At 30.6% G+C, this 18,516-nt stretch overlaps 2 protein-coding genes across 7 annotated transcripts; one reads left to right on the top strand and one right to left on the bottom strand.

Annotated features, from left to right (window-relative positions):
• Positions 1-75: 75 nt before the first annotated feature.
• On the bottom strand, positions 76-5,948 carry LOC126870692 (WD repeat-containing protein 44). Of its 2 annotated transcripts, XM_050628637.1 has the most exons (7): positions 5,706-5,948; positions 4,898-5,066; positions 4,436-4,820; positions 4,185-4,312; positions 3,929-4,066; positions 3,552-3,845; positions 76-3,474 (listed from the first exon to the last, which is right to left on the bottom strand). In XM_050628637.1, the coding sequence occupies exons 1-7, from the start codon at positions 5,771-5,773 to the stop codon at positions 1,741-1,743; spliced, it is 2,916 nt and encodes a 971-aa protein (XP_050484594.1). In that variant the 5' UTR covers positions 5,774-5,948; the 3' UTR covers positions 76-1,740. The 2 variants fall into 2 exon arrangements, with proteins under 2 accessions (XP_050484594.1, XP_050484593.1); XM_050628636.1 differs by having other exon boundaries at positions 4,185-4,820.
• A 125-nt stretch (positions 5,949-6,073) lies between these two features.
• LOC126870693 (fragile X messenger ribonucleoprotein 1 homolog) lies at positions 6,074-17,367 on the top strand. 5 transcript variants are annotated; one of them, XM_050628642.1, is made up of 14 exons: positions 6,074-6,225; positions 6,622-6,674; positions 7,414-7,564; positions 7,657-7,820; positions 7,919-8,084; positions 8,213-8,283; positions 9,880-9,951; positions 11,845-11,992; positions 12,140-12,277; positions 12,350-12,493; positions 12,583-12,793; positions 14,744-14,959; positions 15,221-15,319; positions 15,485-15,657. In XM_050628642.1, the coding sequence occupies exons 1-14, from the start codon at positions 6,175-6,177 to the stop codon at positions 15,514-15,516; spliced, it is 1,716 nt and encodes a 571-aa protein (XP_050484599.1). In that variant the 5' UTR covers positions 6,074-6,174; the 3' UTR covers positions 15,517-15,657. The 5 variants fall into 5 exon arrangements, with proteins under 5 accessions (XP_050484599.1, XP_050484597.1, XP_050484598.1 ...); XM_050628639.1 differs by having other exon boundaries at positions 6,114-6,225; positions 15,481-17,367; XM_050628640.1 differs by lacking the exon at positions 9,880-9,951 and having other exon boundaries at positions 6,075-6,225; positions 15,481-17,367.
• Positions 17,368-18,516: the final 1,149 nt, after the last annotated feature.

Raw genomic sequence — 18,516 nt, 5'->3', positions numbered from 1 at the left:
GAAATTGGAGGCAAAGAAACGGTCGGGTGAAATGTACGCAACGATTCGATAGATGAAAAGAAACGTTTCTAATGATTAAGGTAAATTTTATGTATATTATTGTGTGACGGCAACTTAAAAAACAGACACATTTCCATACATGAATACACTATTGATACATTAATTAATATATTACATGATTACTGATTACTACGAGATCACAAACAATAGTTTTGTGCACGCCGCTGTCGGAATGACAATGTCGTTAATAAGCGATTACGCTATCGCTTGAATAATATATTTACAATTGCATTTACACAAAATACCTACAATTTCTTTCCTGCGTATTTACATTAAATTTACGATACAGATAAAATACATCGTACATTATAATTCGATGGTTTCACCATTTTTGCGTCTGTGCAAGCACTTATAATATTAGCGACACAGAGATCAACCATCAATCCATACTTCACCACGCGACTGAATAGCGCATCATCCTTAAAGACATGATTTATCAAATACACAGAATCGTAAAATGCAGAGTTTGAAACAGCATTAAGCCGTTGCCCCTCGTACACGGTATACGTCTCTGCCGTTATAATTGACACGTTGCGAAACAGGTATTTCGTATACCCTTTAAATCAGATTAAAATGACAGTTACGACATCGTGTCGAACATTAAACATAGCGAGTGTTATGAGTATTATGTAATACACGTAATGTTTGTGTATGAAATAAACTTTTCGTTCACATCGACCGATTGGATTGATACAGCATGTATAAATTAAATATACACAGTGTGTATACACAATGTCAATTTTCATATTGAACGGGGTGACATAGTTTCTAAAATGCGAATCCTGTTCGTACAAAAACTTAACAATGATGCCTTTTAACTTCAAATCACCTTCTTTTTTTTTTTTATTAATATATTGTCTTCGATGTATTACGCTATCTTATCACGGTAAAGTTCTAGAACATATTTTAGAAACCATTAGGATTTGAAAATCCAATTTGATTTTCATGAAACTTTCTAGATACTATCCAACATTTGCCTAACGATGGATCATCAAGTATAAGTTTACGTTTATTCATACAATCCATTAAATTGTTCTATTCAGCCATCGCTTGCGTGCCTGTATTTATACTTTGTTTCTTCACCAAGGTGCTCTTTCGGTTTATAAATATAATAGAAACGAACAATTCCGTTAAACACGTGTATTTCGTAACATAATTTCGGCAAGATTTCCATGTATAACTCTATATGACCGCAGTGAACCAGCACCGAAAAGATATAATACAAGAGAGAAAAATCAATAAAAATACGTTCAATTTAAAAAAGTGCTAAAAATACGGTACCTTATAAAACTAACGGTTTATATGGCTTACTTAAAGCTTTAGTAGAAATTATGTATGCAAATGTTGTTTAATTTACAATAAATTAAAAAAAAGCATGTTTTTGTTCATCTTGATAACAAAAGAAATCGATATATTGCCTGAGCATTGAATTTATCAATATTTTAGTATTATTAACTATATCTTAGCTTTCTTTTTGTGAAGTAAGCCTTTTGGCATGCATCTCAAAATATTCTGTTTCTGAAAGTATTTAATACAATCGTATTTACTTTAAAAACAGCATACAGTGAGTCCTACATAATCCACTGAGGTAAAACAAATAGTTCTATATAATATTGGTGTTTTCTTATTAATTTTTTTTTTTTGTATTAACAATAGTGCACAAATAAAACTAGTACTGTGTTACGCGAGAGCAGATGCTGGTAGGGAACTGTGCTTAGGTTTTGTCTTATTTAGAAAAACCTTTATATAGCCATTGAAATCCGCACTCACGAGAACGTGACCGCCACAGCCTTTAGTACGCTGCTCGACCACAGGATCGACGGGAGGAACATCTACGGTGGAACTACCCAGATTTTTTGCATCTTCTTTACCTTCCCAGTGCTCTCTTTCTTCGATTTGTTTAATAATACTATCTGGATTTGGTGCAAATACTGCGCATGTCACCACAGCGTTATGTGCTTTTATACCTTCCCAAAAGTCATTTCGATCTCTACGTACGCTTGAAAATTTCGAATAATCATGATGAGTTTTCCAAATATAAATGCATTGATTTTCCGAACCACTAACTATATATTGTCCATCAGGACTAAAGCTTGCTTTAATTTGACTACTGACGTTAACATAACCTTTGTATTTGCATGATAAATTCAAATCTCGCAAGTCGTACAAGCGTATTCGGCTATCGTTTGAAGTAACTAAAATTTTATCTTCTCCCGGCATTGGTTCGATACCACTAATCTTCCTTCCCGTTGAATTTTTACCTCTCGTTGATCGAACGTGTATTTGTGTGTGATACTTCAGCTGATCGGTGTTGTAAAATATACATCGGCCATCGTAAGAACCAACCACTGCGAATTTCCCATTTTGACAAAAGTTTGCTGCGGTAATCAATTTAGTTTGACCATCGACTTCATTCCACACAGCTACCTTTTTATCTGGAATATTCCATAATCGAAGTTTTCCGTCTAAAGATCCTGAGAGAAAATAACGATCATCGCGAGGATGGAATACTATTGCTGTAACAAAATCGATGTGCTGAAAACAACATAAGCATTCCTTTCGTGATATATGCCAAAGTCGCACAGTTTTATCCATTGACGATGATAAGATAAAATAATTTTTAGACCATGAAACGTCGAGCAAATCCGAAGTATGTCCAGTATAAGTGCAAAATGGCTTTGGCATAAAGGGACTTTTCGTCCCTTCTATTTCACTAAAGGCACTAGCCACGACATTAGGATCTTCCATAGACTGTTGCGAAACCAAAGATTCTTGGGAAGGAGTTGGACTAACTTTTTCAGCATTGTATTTAGTTCGCATATCTTGAAAATACGTAAAAGCATCCCGTAAAACCCAAATTCTTAAAACTCGATCTTGACCTGCAGTAGCGAGTAATCGTCCGCAAACTGAAAATTTCATACACCAAACAGGGCCCACATGCTCGCCACTCAAATCTTGAACATGCTGTAAACAACTAAATTCATATGGTCCTTTGTGACTATTAGAAGCTTTCAGTTTTATGTATTGCTGTTCACCAGGATATACTTCATCTACTATATCCATAACATCTTCTTTATGTCTTGCATGCGATACTTCTTGTGCGATAGATTTTGCTTTATCCATTGTTTTCTTCACGGTAGATCCTAAAAATCGTTTTAACTTCTGCGTTCTTTTCCGAACTCTACCAACAGATACATCTTCATCTGGTGGTATACTAGACATTTTACTATCAACACTTTCCTCGTCACTTTCTTTTTCCTTTTCTAGACTAGAATTACTTATATATTCTGAAGTAAGTCTCATAATATGAAGTGACAAAGGATTAATACATTGCGGCAATTTATCTTCTGCTATACTTAATGGTACTCTTTCTCCAGTATCTAAGTTTAGAACAGTTACTTGCTCCAAAATTTCCTAAAAATAATTAATACATTATTGCGGAAATATAAATAAGAGTAACAACATTTTTAGATTTTCCATCCATAACATACCATATCGGTTAGTCGTTTTCCAGAATCTGTTCTTGTTCTTACAAACATATTTAGCTGTTGTACCATATCTTGATCACCTGCCGATTTTCGTCTTTCTTTCGAACCTTGAGGACTTAAGCCCGATAGTTTATGAGGACCTAATGAATAGCGGCCAATACTATTATTGGACATGGATCCCAGTGGACTACTGCTAGATTTGTCACTTGATCTCAAACTCATTAATTCAGCTTTCATTTTTTCCAACCTTTCCAACTCTTCGGTCGATGGACCTTCGGCTTTTGATCTATCTTCATCCTATACAAATAGTAACGATAATAAATAATTTATACTTTATGTAAATATGAAGCTATATTTTACAGGTATATAGTACTACAGACTTGTGGTTTAACAACATATTGTCCTTTCGTTGCAGATCGAATATCGAGAGAATGTTCAAATTCTCTGGTAATAGATTCAATAGTGCTTGCTGGACTTGGTAACGGCGAAGCAGATAATGCCAATTCTGTCGTGGAAGGCTAAAATTATAAACCTATATTTATTTGTCTTATTCAAAACCACTTTCTAGTAACAATCTTTTATGCTATTGCAGAAAGTATCTTTTATGCTAGAATGTTATGTTAATAAATATCGTACTGCAAGATCAGAAGGTGTTTGAGCTTTTGACTTTTTTTTACGTCTTGGTGGTGCGACAGGTATCCCAGCCATTGTAATGTCTTCGTTTGACTTTCCATTATTCTTTGTACTAGCGATGACATCCGGTTCTTGAAGCATAACAGTCTTGTCATTTTGCAAGTGAGAATTATAATTGGACCTACTGTTAACAGAGGATTCCTGAAGGATATCCCCTGATAACGTAAGGATGCTGGAGGACTGGGACACCTTACCAGATGCTGTGTCCTCGTCTTTGCTTGGAATACTAGCAATGGAGGACATCTGGCTTTCACGGGTAAGGGTGGCAGAAGTGGGACACTGGGTTACATTTGGTGCAAGTGTAATAGATGCACTGTCCCCGACTCCAGCTAAAATTCGACCTACTCGTCCTAAAGATGTCATGCTTTGTAAACTAAGAGTATCATGTTCTATAATCCTGAATGGATGAGTTGTTTTCGAAGGAGTGGGATAAACACCCTCAATAGACGACGTTTGACTATCTGGAGGAGAACTGTTAATTGGAATATCATCATCCTCTGTTTGCATACGTTGTCTAAGTTCACGAAATCTTCTTCTGCCTACACTCTTATCTGTACTTGAATCCTTCCCATCTTCTTCCTGTTAAAATAAACAACTTTTATTAAAAATTAACACAATGCTAAGCATATAATAATTCAATGTTGACAAATACTTACATTTTTATCTTTATTGACTATACATTCTATTGTTACATGTTCCTTTGGTTCTACAATTGGTTTAGGTTGAGCAGGTTTCACAAAAACATCATCATCCATTTTTTTACTGGATTCTGATCCATCCTTACTTTGTATTTCAATGCTGATAGAATCACGTTGTTTGCTTTTTCTATGGAAGTGAAATATTTGACTTTAAGAAATAATCCTTACAACATGAAACGCAAAAAATATATCACATTACTTTAACAAAAATAAATTAACATCCAAAACAAATAAAATATGTAAATATTTACCTATAAAAGTAAGCAAAAAATGTAATTATGTCAGAGTGAGTGAATGATTTATTAAATAGATCAACAATAGTATAATAGAAAAATTTTGAAAAATTTCTAAAATTATAATAACAATCTTTTAACTTCTAGAAAATTTACAAATGCTAATCCTGAAATCGCCGCATATGATCATATGAACGACTGATATAAGTGCTGAAAATCAGACCTAACCAAAGATAATTACTTAAGAACACTATACGACGATAAAAATTAGATACACAAAAGCGACTCGAAAGAATCTTCTCTATCTATAAGAACTTGAAGCAAAAATCGAAAGAGAAGGAATTGAATACGATAAATCGAAAGAGAATAAAAATTGCAAGTTAAATTTTATTATACGTTATTTTCAAGCAGTATTCAGATAGTAATGGAATTTATGCAAGAACAATTTTTATTATATGTACAAGGTGTATAAAAAATTAAATATATAGAATTTAGAATAGAATCATTTAATAAGCAAGAAGTGATAAAATTACCGTGCATTGTGATGAAAAGTATCATCCTCTGCATCGAAAAATTCTTCAGAATCGCTGCTTCCAGACATTGTCGTCTGCACTGAATAATCGGTAATAATACTCTTGTCCGCATCGGTACTGTCAAGGCACGTCACGCGTTTCGCAAAATCGCGAACACTAGGGCCAGGTAGAAGCGGCCACAGGATCGCAGGCGGCACGAAGTCATGATTCGACTTCTAATAGCGGTTACACAAGTGCACAGGTTTTGCGCTGAATGCGCTGGTGCGTATTTCAATTATCCTAGTTCTTTCAAACGTGAATTAGCGATGCGAAAGTGGTAACACTGCACGAGACCGTCCAATAAAGTGGCTGCATCATGGAAAAGAGTTGTACGATTGGTGAACAACAAATTTGCAACCTCGAACTCGTGCAGCTGCCCGCTCGCTAGCATGCCTGCTGCAAAGGAGGCGAGCCGTCACACAAAAGCAAGATGGAGGATCTCACAGTCGAAGTATGCGGCGAAAACGGAGCATATTATAAGGTTCGTTCTGTGAAAAGTATACAAAAAACAGGGCGGAAGATCGAGGCCGTGGATAGACCAACTTACGGCCCGTGGCGCGGTTCTAATCTCACAAAAGAGACGCTCGTACTTCGCGAAAGCGCGGCCCTCAAATGTTCGCGAGGTAACGCGGCTTCCTCCGACGCCATGTCTCGTTTGACAGGGCGTGATTTTCGTCAGCATTTGATGTTGCGTTTCATCTCAATGTCCTACCGATTCATGAAAACGCATATCCTTGATACTGGAATTATAAAAACATTGCTCTTTATTGTACCCCGAAAGCATCGTGATATATTGTATTTGAATGTCTTACGCCACTCGTTATACCTGTGATTCTTCAACGAATAAATTTCTACGTTTTATGTCTTATTTTTTCAGGCCTTTGTCACAGATGTCTTTGAGGACGAGGTTCTGGTTACATTCGAAAATGAGTAAGTATGTTTTCCATTTCTTAGGGATAGTTTAGGTGCTAATATATCTGAAGGTTCACTCTAATATTCTGCTAATAACAGTGTAGTCTCCTGAGCAAAGGAATTATACTATTTTTATCAGCAATAGGAGACCTAATATTTCTAATATCTGTGTCAACAGTTCTCAAAAATTGTATATTTTTTATGGATGTTATTTGCTGCCACTATTTTTTAGGCTTTTTCATATATCACTTTTCTTGTATGTTAATGATAAAAAGTATATTAAATATTCATAAATATTGTAAAATATACATAAAATTTAATGCAAAGGGTTAAATCTATTTATACATATATAGTTATTATATATATACAAGCTGTATATTTTTTCTTTGTTTCTTTCTTATGTGTAAAAACAAATAATTTTATTTTGAGTTTTAAATATATTAAAATTAATAATGTGTAAGTATATCAAAGAATTATATTTTATTTTCTTCTAAATTTGATACTATATGTAAGGGAAAACATAATACATTCATGACATCTATTAAACAAACAATAATGACAACAATAATGTTATTCTATGGAATTATAATTTTAACGTATAGATGTATATGTATAATATATATTTATATGAATAAAAATGCTTCTATCAGAAATTATTTATAAGTGTATATCGTTTTTGTTAAAATTTTGATATTGTGTGATATTGTTTATGGATAATTAATGAATAATATTTAATGAAATATATTTCATATTCTAGCTGGCAACCAGAATCGAAATTTCCATTTGCTCAAGTACGTCTACCTCCAACAGATGTTCAGAAACCTGAATTTTCTGAAAACATGGAGATTGAGGTATTTTCTAGGTCCAATGAGCATGAAGCCTGTGGATGGTGGAAGGCCATTATTAAGGTTAGTAAAAAATTCTTTTAAGATATAATTTCAATGAAAAAATTTTTAAGTAATTTCACTTACAAGATTTTATACGCTTAATTTTGTTTCAGATGAGTAAAGGAGGTTTTCAAGTAGTTGAATATTCGGGATGGGAATGTGCTTATACTGAAATTGTAGCTAGTGAACGACTGAGAGCAAAAAATCCTAATCCCCCCATTGATAAAAATACATTTCACAAGATCGAAATAGAAGTACCTGAAGATCTAAGAGAATTGTACGTAGCATGTTTAAAGACTATCTTCTTTTGTAGAAGATTAACATATATTGATCGCATGTACATTATATTTTAAACATCTTATTTAATGTACATAGTGCCAAAATGGAAAATGCACATAAGGAATTTCAAAAAGCGATAGGGGCGGCAGTGTGCCGATACGTGCCTGAACGGGGAGTATTGCTGGCCATCTCCCGTCATGAAAATTTACATCGTCACAGTAGCATGCTCCAAGAAATGCACTTTAGAAACTTATCGCAAAAGGTGAGTTACAAAATTGGATTTGGTCTTAAACAACTTGGTGATAATATAAAATGTACAAATTTCATAAAAACATATTTTGATATCACATATCTTTATATCTTACACAATATTTTACTTGTATATTGCAGGTATTGCTTTTAAAAAGAACAGAAGAAGCAGCACGTCAACTTGAGTCAACGAAGCTTCAAACAATTGGGGGGTAAGTAAAAAGATTAGAGTTGGTGTTGCAATTAAAAAAAATCTTGTGACATTTAAATACCTGCCCTTATCCATACACTGTCCTGGTTACCATCCTGTCTGTGGTTTGCATTTACTGGCAGAAAAATTCACAAGATTTCCAATCATTAATTAATATGTTTGCTTCAACATCATATAATTTTCATGAATGTTATGTAGTCACATTACAAATATTTATTATACATTTCCTCTAGTTTTCACATATTACAAGTGTGATTGTGTATAAAATATTTAATAAATTTTACATGCAACGTTTTCAAAGTTCATATAAATCTTTGTGTGTTAGTTATCTTATTTTACATACTTTTGCCAGTCACAAGAGCACGATGTGCATATAGTAATAAATTTGCACACAATGTGTTTTTTCATCTGTCTTTAGTGAATGTCACTTTGTGCTGACAAATTCTTTTGTTTATCTCATAATATTACTTATTACAAATAGATTAATGCTATGTTTTTCATTGTTTGCTGATTACAACCATTAGTTTACATGTAACATGATCAGATTAATTTAATTTAATCTACATAATGATACATTTTTTACAGTTTTAATTTTCTAATCATTGTGTTTATAAGACAATAAAAGCGTAATTTTTTCAATTATGTAAAAGAGTTTAGGAATTAATGGTTTGAAGGGACATCGAATAGCAACTTTCAGAATCTAATTTGCAATAAATGATTTTATCCATTAATTATGATTAAATAAAATCAAGATCATTTCTGATAATTAAATTTATGTACTATAAAGTACACATTAGATATGCATGTATTTGCAAACATATATACATGTACACACTTATTCGAAATGTCATAAAAATTTTTAATTATTTTTCCCGTCATATAGCGTATGTCATAATGAATTAATTTGAAACAAAATTCATTCAGCAAAATACTTGTACATTAATAATCATATAAAGAGTCACAAATATCTTTGTAGTTTTAGATGCTTTGCGTGTTCCTGCAGCAAACAATGTCATTATATGTTTCAGCTATTAATACATGTAATTAGGATAACTTTAAATTCTTTTTAAAGTTATCATTTCATACTTTCGAACGTTATAATTATTCTTAATAAAATTATATTTTTAGATTGAGATACACATACCTCCATACATTCAGATAACGGGTTTGTATAATTTTTCATTGATTGAATAATAATATTTAATGAATCTTAGGAAGTTAGTAGAAATTGGGGAGAAATCGTTTAATGCTAACACTGGATACTAATTCTTTTTTACACAGGTATGTCTATGAATGTCTAATATATAAAAGAAAAGACGCATAAAATGAATATGCAATGTTATATTTTATTTTCAAATTGTAAGTGTACTAACATACATATAAAAAATAGTAATACAAATATTATTTATGTCTCAGTATTAGTATAAGAATACTGTGAATAATTATTTCACATAAATATTCTGGAAAGCAAATTCATATAAAACTTCTCAAATTTATTAGTAAGGCGCAAACAGACAGAATGGCAGGGACATAGGATAGGGCCATCTTATATATGAATTTCCAATAAGTTACACCAAGAGTTTCTTTCTCATTTCAGCAAATTTAGATCTTCAAACTTTATATATCAGCGTGTCTCAGACTTTGAGGCAGGAGTGAAAACAAATTCAAGGTGAGATCACAGCAGCGTGGTTTAGATTTAAGTTTAGCTTACTGTATGATAAATCACACAGCTGCATTTTTCAAATGAAAAATGAAACTACACTATAAATGTGCATGCTTCGGCGTTGTGTAGATCATTCACTTAAACTCAAATGCTTTAAGTACACTGACATACAAAATTTATTGTTTATTTTTTCTACTTATTATGTGTTCTGTAGCAAAATTTTGCGTGGTTGATAAAATAGTAAACGAACATAAACGTGTAGCTGTGATCTGTTTTCTTTTTCTTTTTTCTTTTTTCTTTCTTTTTTTCTTTATATACATATATATATATATATTTATGTGTTTGGATAGAGTTTTAAGTTTATTAATTTATCTCATATCAGAAATTATATTCTAGCCTGCCAATGTTTGAGAAACACTGATATATTAAGTGTTTTGCACAAAGAACTGAATAAATGGTGGCTCTATCTAATATATTTCCAAATCTAAAGAATTTATAAAATTTCAATAAGGATTTTTAAGTAGAACAATATTTCATAATCAATGTGAAACTTTTATACATGAATAGTTATCATGTAGGCTATTATAATATTTTTAGTTTTATTTATGTGATATCACTTATGCATTCCATCTTCATTTATCAAACATCTACACAACTTATATTAGTTTTATAATCCTTCATGTTATATCATAGTTACGAAACAGTTTACTTATATAAAGTAAGAGATTTAATAGCAAATATTTTTCTAATTATATTAAGATAAACTTTCTTTAAATCAAAACAATTATATTGTCTGTTTTCGATTAAAAAATTATCTTTGCTTTGTTATCGTATTATATTGTTTTCAAGTACTATTCAATACTTGACACATTATACTTGTTTTTATTAATATGATTTAGGAAATTGAATTGAACAGAAGAATAAAAGTTTTGTTATTAAGATTATTTATTTAAAGTTTTCAAAAATTTATAAGTCAAATTAAATTTGTAATATATTTTAAAATACAATTCCTTTATTTTCATAAGAAAGATATGTATGCATGTCTTTTACAATGACTTCACTATGATTTTATTGTTTCAAATTGATATTCATATTATATTACTGTTTAATATAAACCATTTTATATACATACATATTTATTTATTATTACATCAAAATATATATAAGTATTTTGTATGAGTGTATGTATGCACACATATTATGTGTCATAAACAAATTTTTAAACATGTATTGCATGTTAAAAAGTCATAAATTCCGATTTCACCTTTACTTAATTTGTAGAAAATGTCCAAAAATCAAATTACTCTGGTGTTAGTATATCTAACAATAATTTTGAAATCTTTGCTTGAGTATCACTTTATTATAATTTGTAATATATATTATATGCATTTGATGCTACCTCATAATACATTTTTGTATTACTACTTTTATCTGCCAGAATGCAAGCCACTGACAGGAATTTAAATTTCATTAAAATATATTATGTTCATTATCACTGTATTGTAATGTAATAACATGTGCGCGTAATAATGTAAGACTGCATGTTACTAATGAAAATCTAAATTTTGCATTATTAAACATCAAAATTTGATCATACAATATTATTAGGATATATTAATAATATTCATATACATAACTAATTATTTATATGCTACATTATTATTATCCGCGGTTGATATCGATCAGAAACTTCATAGCAGTATTTAATCGATATTCATTAATTTAAAATATCATTAAACAAAAAATATTATTTTGAATTGTTCTATAGTAATTTAACATATATATATTAACATATTATACATATATATATATTATGGATTCTGCAATGTTTCAGTAGAAGAAGGTGCTTATTATACATGTTTAGAGCTAAATATATAAAACAAAATTTTGTTTTTTTAGATACACAGATGAATTTAATGTCCGGGAAGACTTGATGGGCTTAGCGATTGGTGCACATGGGGCAAATATTCAACAGGCAAGGAAGGTCGATGGAATTACAAATATAGAGTTAGAAGAAAATTCATGCACATTTAAAATCTATGGAGAGGTAAAAATTGAAATAAGTTTTTACTTTTCTTTCATCATTCCTTTTTATTACGTTATGTTTCATTTAATGAATTAAATTACTCAAGAATTATAAATTGTGAAGGTTCTTTACAAAAACGTAAAATGGTATATGCTTACCTAATTGCAGACACATGAAGCCGTTAAAAAAGCTCGTTCTTTGCTTGAATATAGTGAAGAATCTATACAAGTACCACGTGTTTTGGTTGGGAAGGTGATTGGAAAAAATGGTCGTATAATACAAGAAATTGTCGACAAAAGTGGTGTGGTAAGTATTGTATTAGCATTAATGTAATTTTTAGAATACTTATTATGTAATTCTAAATATTATAAATTTTAGGTACGAGTTAAAATAGAAGGAGACAACGAACCTCAACCAACGATTCCAAGGGAAGAAGGTCAGGTGCCCTTTGTCTTTGTTGGCACTGTTGAAAGTATTGCTAATGCCAAAATGTTGTTGGAATATCATTTGGCACATTTGAAGGTATAATGGTGTAAAATGTGTATATAATATATTGTAGATATTATAGTTTATTCAAATATTTTTGTAATTTTGTGTTATTTGCTTTAAAGGAAGTAGAACAGTTGCGTCAAGAAAAATTAGAAATAGATCAACAATTAAGAAACATGCATGGATCAACTACAGGACCAATGCCCAACTTTCCTCCAACAAGACGAGGAATGAGTACAGGCCCAGAAGAAGGTGGTGGAGGTCGTGGAGGTCGTGGTGGTCAATCTCGTGGACGTGGTGGCAGGGGTAGGGCTCCCACCAGACACAATGCCGGTAATACTATTACTGACTATATCAACAATGTAGAGAACACACAAAAACGTAATGGCAGAAGCGGTGGACCCAACACGAGAGACAGTAGAGAACCCAGAGATTTTAAAGACAGAGGGCGCGTTGTCACAAAGTAACATTTGATAAATTGTTGAAGTTAAAATCAGTACTAGGATTATTATTATACAAGGTTTATAGTAGAAACTCATTTATTCGGATTTGGTGGGATGATTATTTGATCTGAATAAATGAAAATTCGAATTATCCGATATTCATCCCCAATATCATCTGTTTAACTTATTCAACACTCAATTCAATGCAAATATATTTTTTGTGTAACATACACGTAGCTTATCATACGTAATTTATTCCATCTTTACTACATAATAAACTATTTATTTTCTATAACCTGTTGAAAAATTGTATGTATTTAAATATTTCTTTACATCTAGAAACTGATAGATAAAATAAATTGCATATATAACTGTACATTAAAAAATGTTGCTTAAAAAGACAATTTTTTCTGGATTTATAAATATTTTCTAAGGAATTATTTTCATTTTATCTGTTGAGCCCAATAAATAAAATAATTGCTTAGGGATTCGGATAAACGAGTTTTTACTGTACTTTATTCTTGCAAATACCCATTAAATAATATATTTACAAGTTTCTTTACAACATTTAACAAATTAAAAATCTCAAAAATTTGTAAATGTATCAATATAAACATAGAAAACATTGATCAAAACATATACAAAGAGAATAATTTTGTTCTTAATATATTACTTTATTCATGATTTCATGATGTTCAAATTAAATTTGGCCTCTATTAATAACTATTTACAGTTGTTGTATCTTTCATTGTTTAATTATATAGATTTAAAACTATACTTGTTATAAAACCGTTTCAGCTATTTAGTTTTTCATTGTATATCGTTATTCGTAATTCATTGTTTTTGTCATAATTACTTTATATTGCCTCAGTTAATATCTATAGATATATCAACAATTCGCATTTGTAAACATGTCATTACATAGAACATGGAATTATAACATAATAGGAAATAACTACAACCATATGCATTTGCATGTTTGTGTTTAATGGAAATGCATGTAGTAGCTAAGTAACTCGCGGTGTATGATTCATTTGATTTATTGGTTATTTGACATAATAAATAAAGTACATAATATCGTTTTGTGTGCGAATTGTCTAATCAAATATTATATCTTAAGAGTAATTACTTTTTACGGATTAACAAGTATTTCGCCTCAAATTTATATATAACATGTACCTATAAAACATCTTTTGAACCTTTCATTTAACTAAATAATACATTAAATGTAATTAACTTTAATTGCTTTTTAAACGTTAACAAAATTAAGTGTTATCTTAGCTATATTAGGTCGTTTGCAAATTGATAAATAAGAAATTAAGAAGCAATTATGTTATTATTCTTATTAAAAAATGTACTTATATACGTTTTATAATAAAATTTACCTTGTAAAATACTCCATGTGAATCTGATTTTTAACTTAGGAAATATTAGGTAGTAACAATCACATGAATTTTACAAATACTTTTAATTACATTAATGTAATCTAATAAAACTATCTTCTGTGATTTAATACTACACGCTAATATGTTAGTTTTGGTAAAAATTTGTACAAATTTATGCAAATATAAGTATATTTAACGGTAGAAGAAGAAATTAAAAAATTAGTGAGCTTGATTCCAAAGATGCCTCTTCACTCCCAATTAATACCCTTAGTTATTATAATGGGAAGCATCATTGCTAATGTGTTAAATGCTACATTGATCATCATCAACTACAAGTAAGGATACTAATCTTTCATCATTTCATTTGTTTTACAAAATCATTAAGATGTTTGTGTTCATCATTTTATGTTCAAGGTTTAACTTGATTTTTGTTATAAATATGGTTTAATTTACAGGATTACGTCGAGATACGTTAGATGGTAGTGAAGACCGAGTAAGGGATCTACCTCCAAGAGGTGGTCATCAAGGAGGTACAGGCAATTCAGGGTACATGGGTGGTAGACAAGGTCGTCCTCCAACTCAACGTAGAGATCGTAGAGATGAACGCCGTCGAACAACCGATGATGAAGATACTGTTCTCGATAGTCAAGACGTTTCAAGCATTGATAGAGGTAACAATACTTTTCCGATAATATTGTATAACAGAACAGCCGTTTCGTCCTAAAGATTGGTAAAGTTCTTTGAGAGTGGCATGGATTGTGAAACAAACACTTGTGACCATCTAACACTAACAATATCAACGATGATTACTAATGCACGCTTACTAATGCGATATAGCTTTCTACGTAATCAATTCTATAAAAATTTGAATTTCAGTAATTCTTTTATATTACTTTATAAAAAGATGGTCACAATGGTTTGCGTATGCATAGAGTCTGTATCAAGTGTGGAGGGAGGACCTAAAGGCATGAGGCGAAGACGGCTTCGACGTTCTCGACAACGTAGTTCTACACCAACAAATAATCAAAAAGGTAATCACGTGAAATTGAAAAATTTAATTTGATATAATATTCCTTTAGGACGATCGGTTTAGATATAGTATAAGAGTTAAGTACAATATTAAATAAATGTTTTAGAATGAATATCGATATTTACACAGTAACACTCAGAGTTAATCTACATATTTGTTTAGGCAGCAATGCCGGCCCAGGAGACCAATCAACTGTAACTAGTAAAGAAGGAACACCAGCAAATGACGTTTCTGCTACTAATAACAGTTCCCAAGGGCCTAAAGGCCAAAGAGAATTACGGTCTCGCCATCCTCGTATGCAACAGAGCAATAAGCCTAAGGAAGCTCTGGTTAATGGTACCAGTGGCTAAATAACCATTATGATCGACAACTGCTACTTACATATAACACTACACCTGATGAGAGCTATTAACACCCAGCACATAACATGACGCATACCTACGCAAGGACTACACGATTATGGATCGCGACATGATTAGTCTACGCTCGTTGTTAAGACTGTTTGCTACCGATAAGAATATGACAATTGTTTAAGAAATCGTCATTCTCCTTAAACACATTTAAGGACACATATTAATATCCATGCATGGTTTAGTTTAATGATAGTGATTATGCTATCATGTTTGATATATGGATACATTCATTGGGAGATAGTAGAAGCATCTGGTAAAAAGGAATCCCCTGATTGTGAAACTGTGCCTCATTTTTATACCAAGCTCCCAACTTGTGTGACAGTAATTCGGATGTACTATAAAGTACTTCTTAATCACTTGAGAAATGATCTAATAATAGGCTGGATATTCGTGGCTCGTATGTCAATTATCAATTTGAATAATTTTCGCCTAGATATGTCGCTATATTTATGAAAAAATAACACAATACGTACAAAGATGCAGGATATAATCCATTTTAATAGATTTTCTTTTTGTTCCTCTTCTTTATTATTTCTTTCAACACTGCGATGATTGTTAGAAAATAATAAAAAAAAGTGTTAACATATTTTAATGTATGTTATGAGCAAAGGTACGTGTTTTGTGTTATTTTGTGTTCATATCTAAATGAAAAAACACAATAATTGAACATACCGGGTATAAAATATTTTGCGACAAAACTAGGACGAAACGTGATGTGGTGCAAGAAAAAGATGGATTCCATTGTTAGTTATAACAATGGTAGGTGGCAGCTGCATGAAGTCTTGGTTAAAAGGTGTTCCCAATGATGTTCCTTCTATTTACTTAACAAGATTGAGTTTTTTTTGGTTTACGATTATTAGTAGAGTTATTTAACAACACTAGGTTTTTATGTTTCAATACTGAGTGTTGATTAATAATACCATGAATGCTAAAATGACTTATTTGATTGTGGAAAAACACAAAAGAGTGTACGCAGGAAGTCGGTTTTTATTTCCGGGTTCACTTTTCATGTAATTTAGTCTTTTTTTTTTTTATTACAGTCTAAGCATCTATATCAAATATTAGAATTTGATATGACGTTCGTTTCTGCATTGTTTCGCATGATTTAAAAAGAAAGTAAACGTATACTTAGTAATACCAATGTATGATGTGCCAGAGAAGGAATGATACATGTTTTATGATATCTAGCTGAAGTGCAGACTTAGCGCATACCTTTATTACTATAATACTACTTAGTCGAAATGTGAATGTCTGAACAAATACATTAGCTTTACTATACTAAGCTATAAAATAGATATGGCTAACTGTTTTAAATTGATTATCTGTCAATTTAAAACAGCTGCCTCTTCTTCCGGATATGACAACAACTAATCGGACATGTCTTAAGGATTTTGCAAAAACGCATGGCGGTTGATGCAACACATTGACACCTAACAAAACAGCTGCCATTTTATCTGAATATTCTTATGGCAGCCAAAAAAACTGAGACATCCCCCAACTTGCTTGTTTCAGATACATTTGTATTGATTGCAATTTGTGCATAATTTAAGAATAAAACATTTCTGTACATAGAGCGGTCATTAGTACGATGAACCACAATTTTTTCGAAACATTGATAATCGTTTTTTAATCTTAACAGTCGTTTTAAACTACAATCTTCATCCCTATCCTTAACTTCCATAACATATCCATTATTAAAAATAATGACTATTACGCTTAATCTTTGTTATGAAGCTTTTAAAATATTTATAGTCTGAAAATGTTAACATCTAATTACTAGTTCTATTTATAATGACAAAAAATATTAAGAAATATTAAAAATACATAAGAGAAATAATTTCTACATTAATTTAAAGCACTAAGTAACAATCGCTTAATTTATACAAGATTTGCAACTTTTAGCGTTACTTAATTACATTTTGGATAAAAACGAATAAAACTATGCTAGAACTGATTTATATATTTTTAAAATTTGTATATATCTAATGTTGAGGAAATCGTCTAATTTCAAATTATCAATTTTTATGGAAAAAGATAAAAATCAGGATATTATCTTTTGTAATACCTCTTAGAGAAATATATGGTATTATTATCATATAATAATTTATCATAAGTATGATTTGCTTCTGTAAAAAAAACAAAAATATATTTCTTCATCATACAGAAATTTAACATATGATACAAGATTTAAGTTGCATTAGTTGAAAAAATTTTTGTGTGATCTCAAAACCATATATGCCTACTAATAAATAAACTTATTGCAAATTACAAGTAAATATTATAATATTTACAAGTACAAACAAAATAAATTTTTATGTTGTTATGAACTGTTGTATTTAAATTCATGAATATACATATAATTTTAAACAAAATGAATTTTAAACTTAAACAAGTTCATAAAATATATTTCTAAACTATATTAATTATTGAACATAATCTTTAATTGATTAAAGTGTTAGCAATAAGGAACTAATAAAAGTCAAAATACACATAATACAAATAAGCATAAATTCCATTACTGATTCAGAAAATCAAATAATATAGCAGCTGCTGTTTATATATTAATTTTCTATCTTCATATCAGTAAATAGCTAACATATACTTCTGACTGAAATATATAATCATATGTTAAAAGATATGAAATTAGTGTTACTATTTATAATAACTTGAAAATTAATATTCAGATAAATTAACTCATCAATATTATTAATTACTAAACAAATAGCATCTAATAAAGAATTTTAAATAATTGTTAAATAACAGTTTCACAATCTAGTATTGAGGT

This window comes from Bombus huntii, chromosome 10 (genome assembly GCF_024542735.1).
Source record: "Bombus huntii isolate Logan2020A chromosome 10, iyBomHunt1.1, whole genome shotgun sequence".
Taxonomy (NCBI): domain Eukaryota; kingdom Metazoa; phylum Arthropoda; class Insecta; order Hymenoptera; family Apidae; genus Bombus; species Bombus huntii.
Note: the sequence above shows the minus strand (reverse complement) of the source record. Positions and strands in the feature narration are given on the sequence as shown.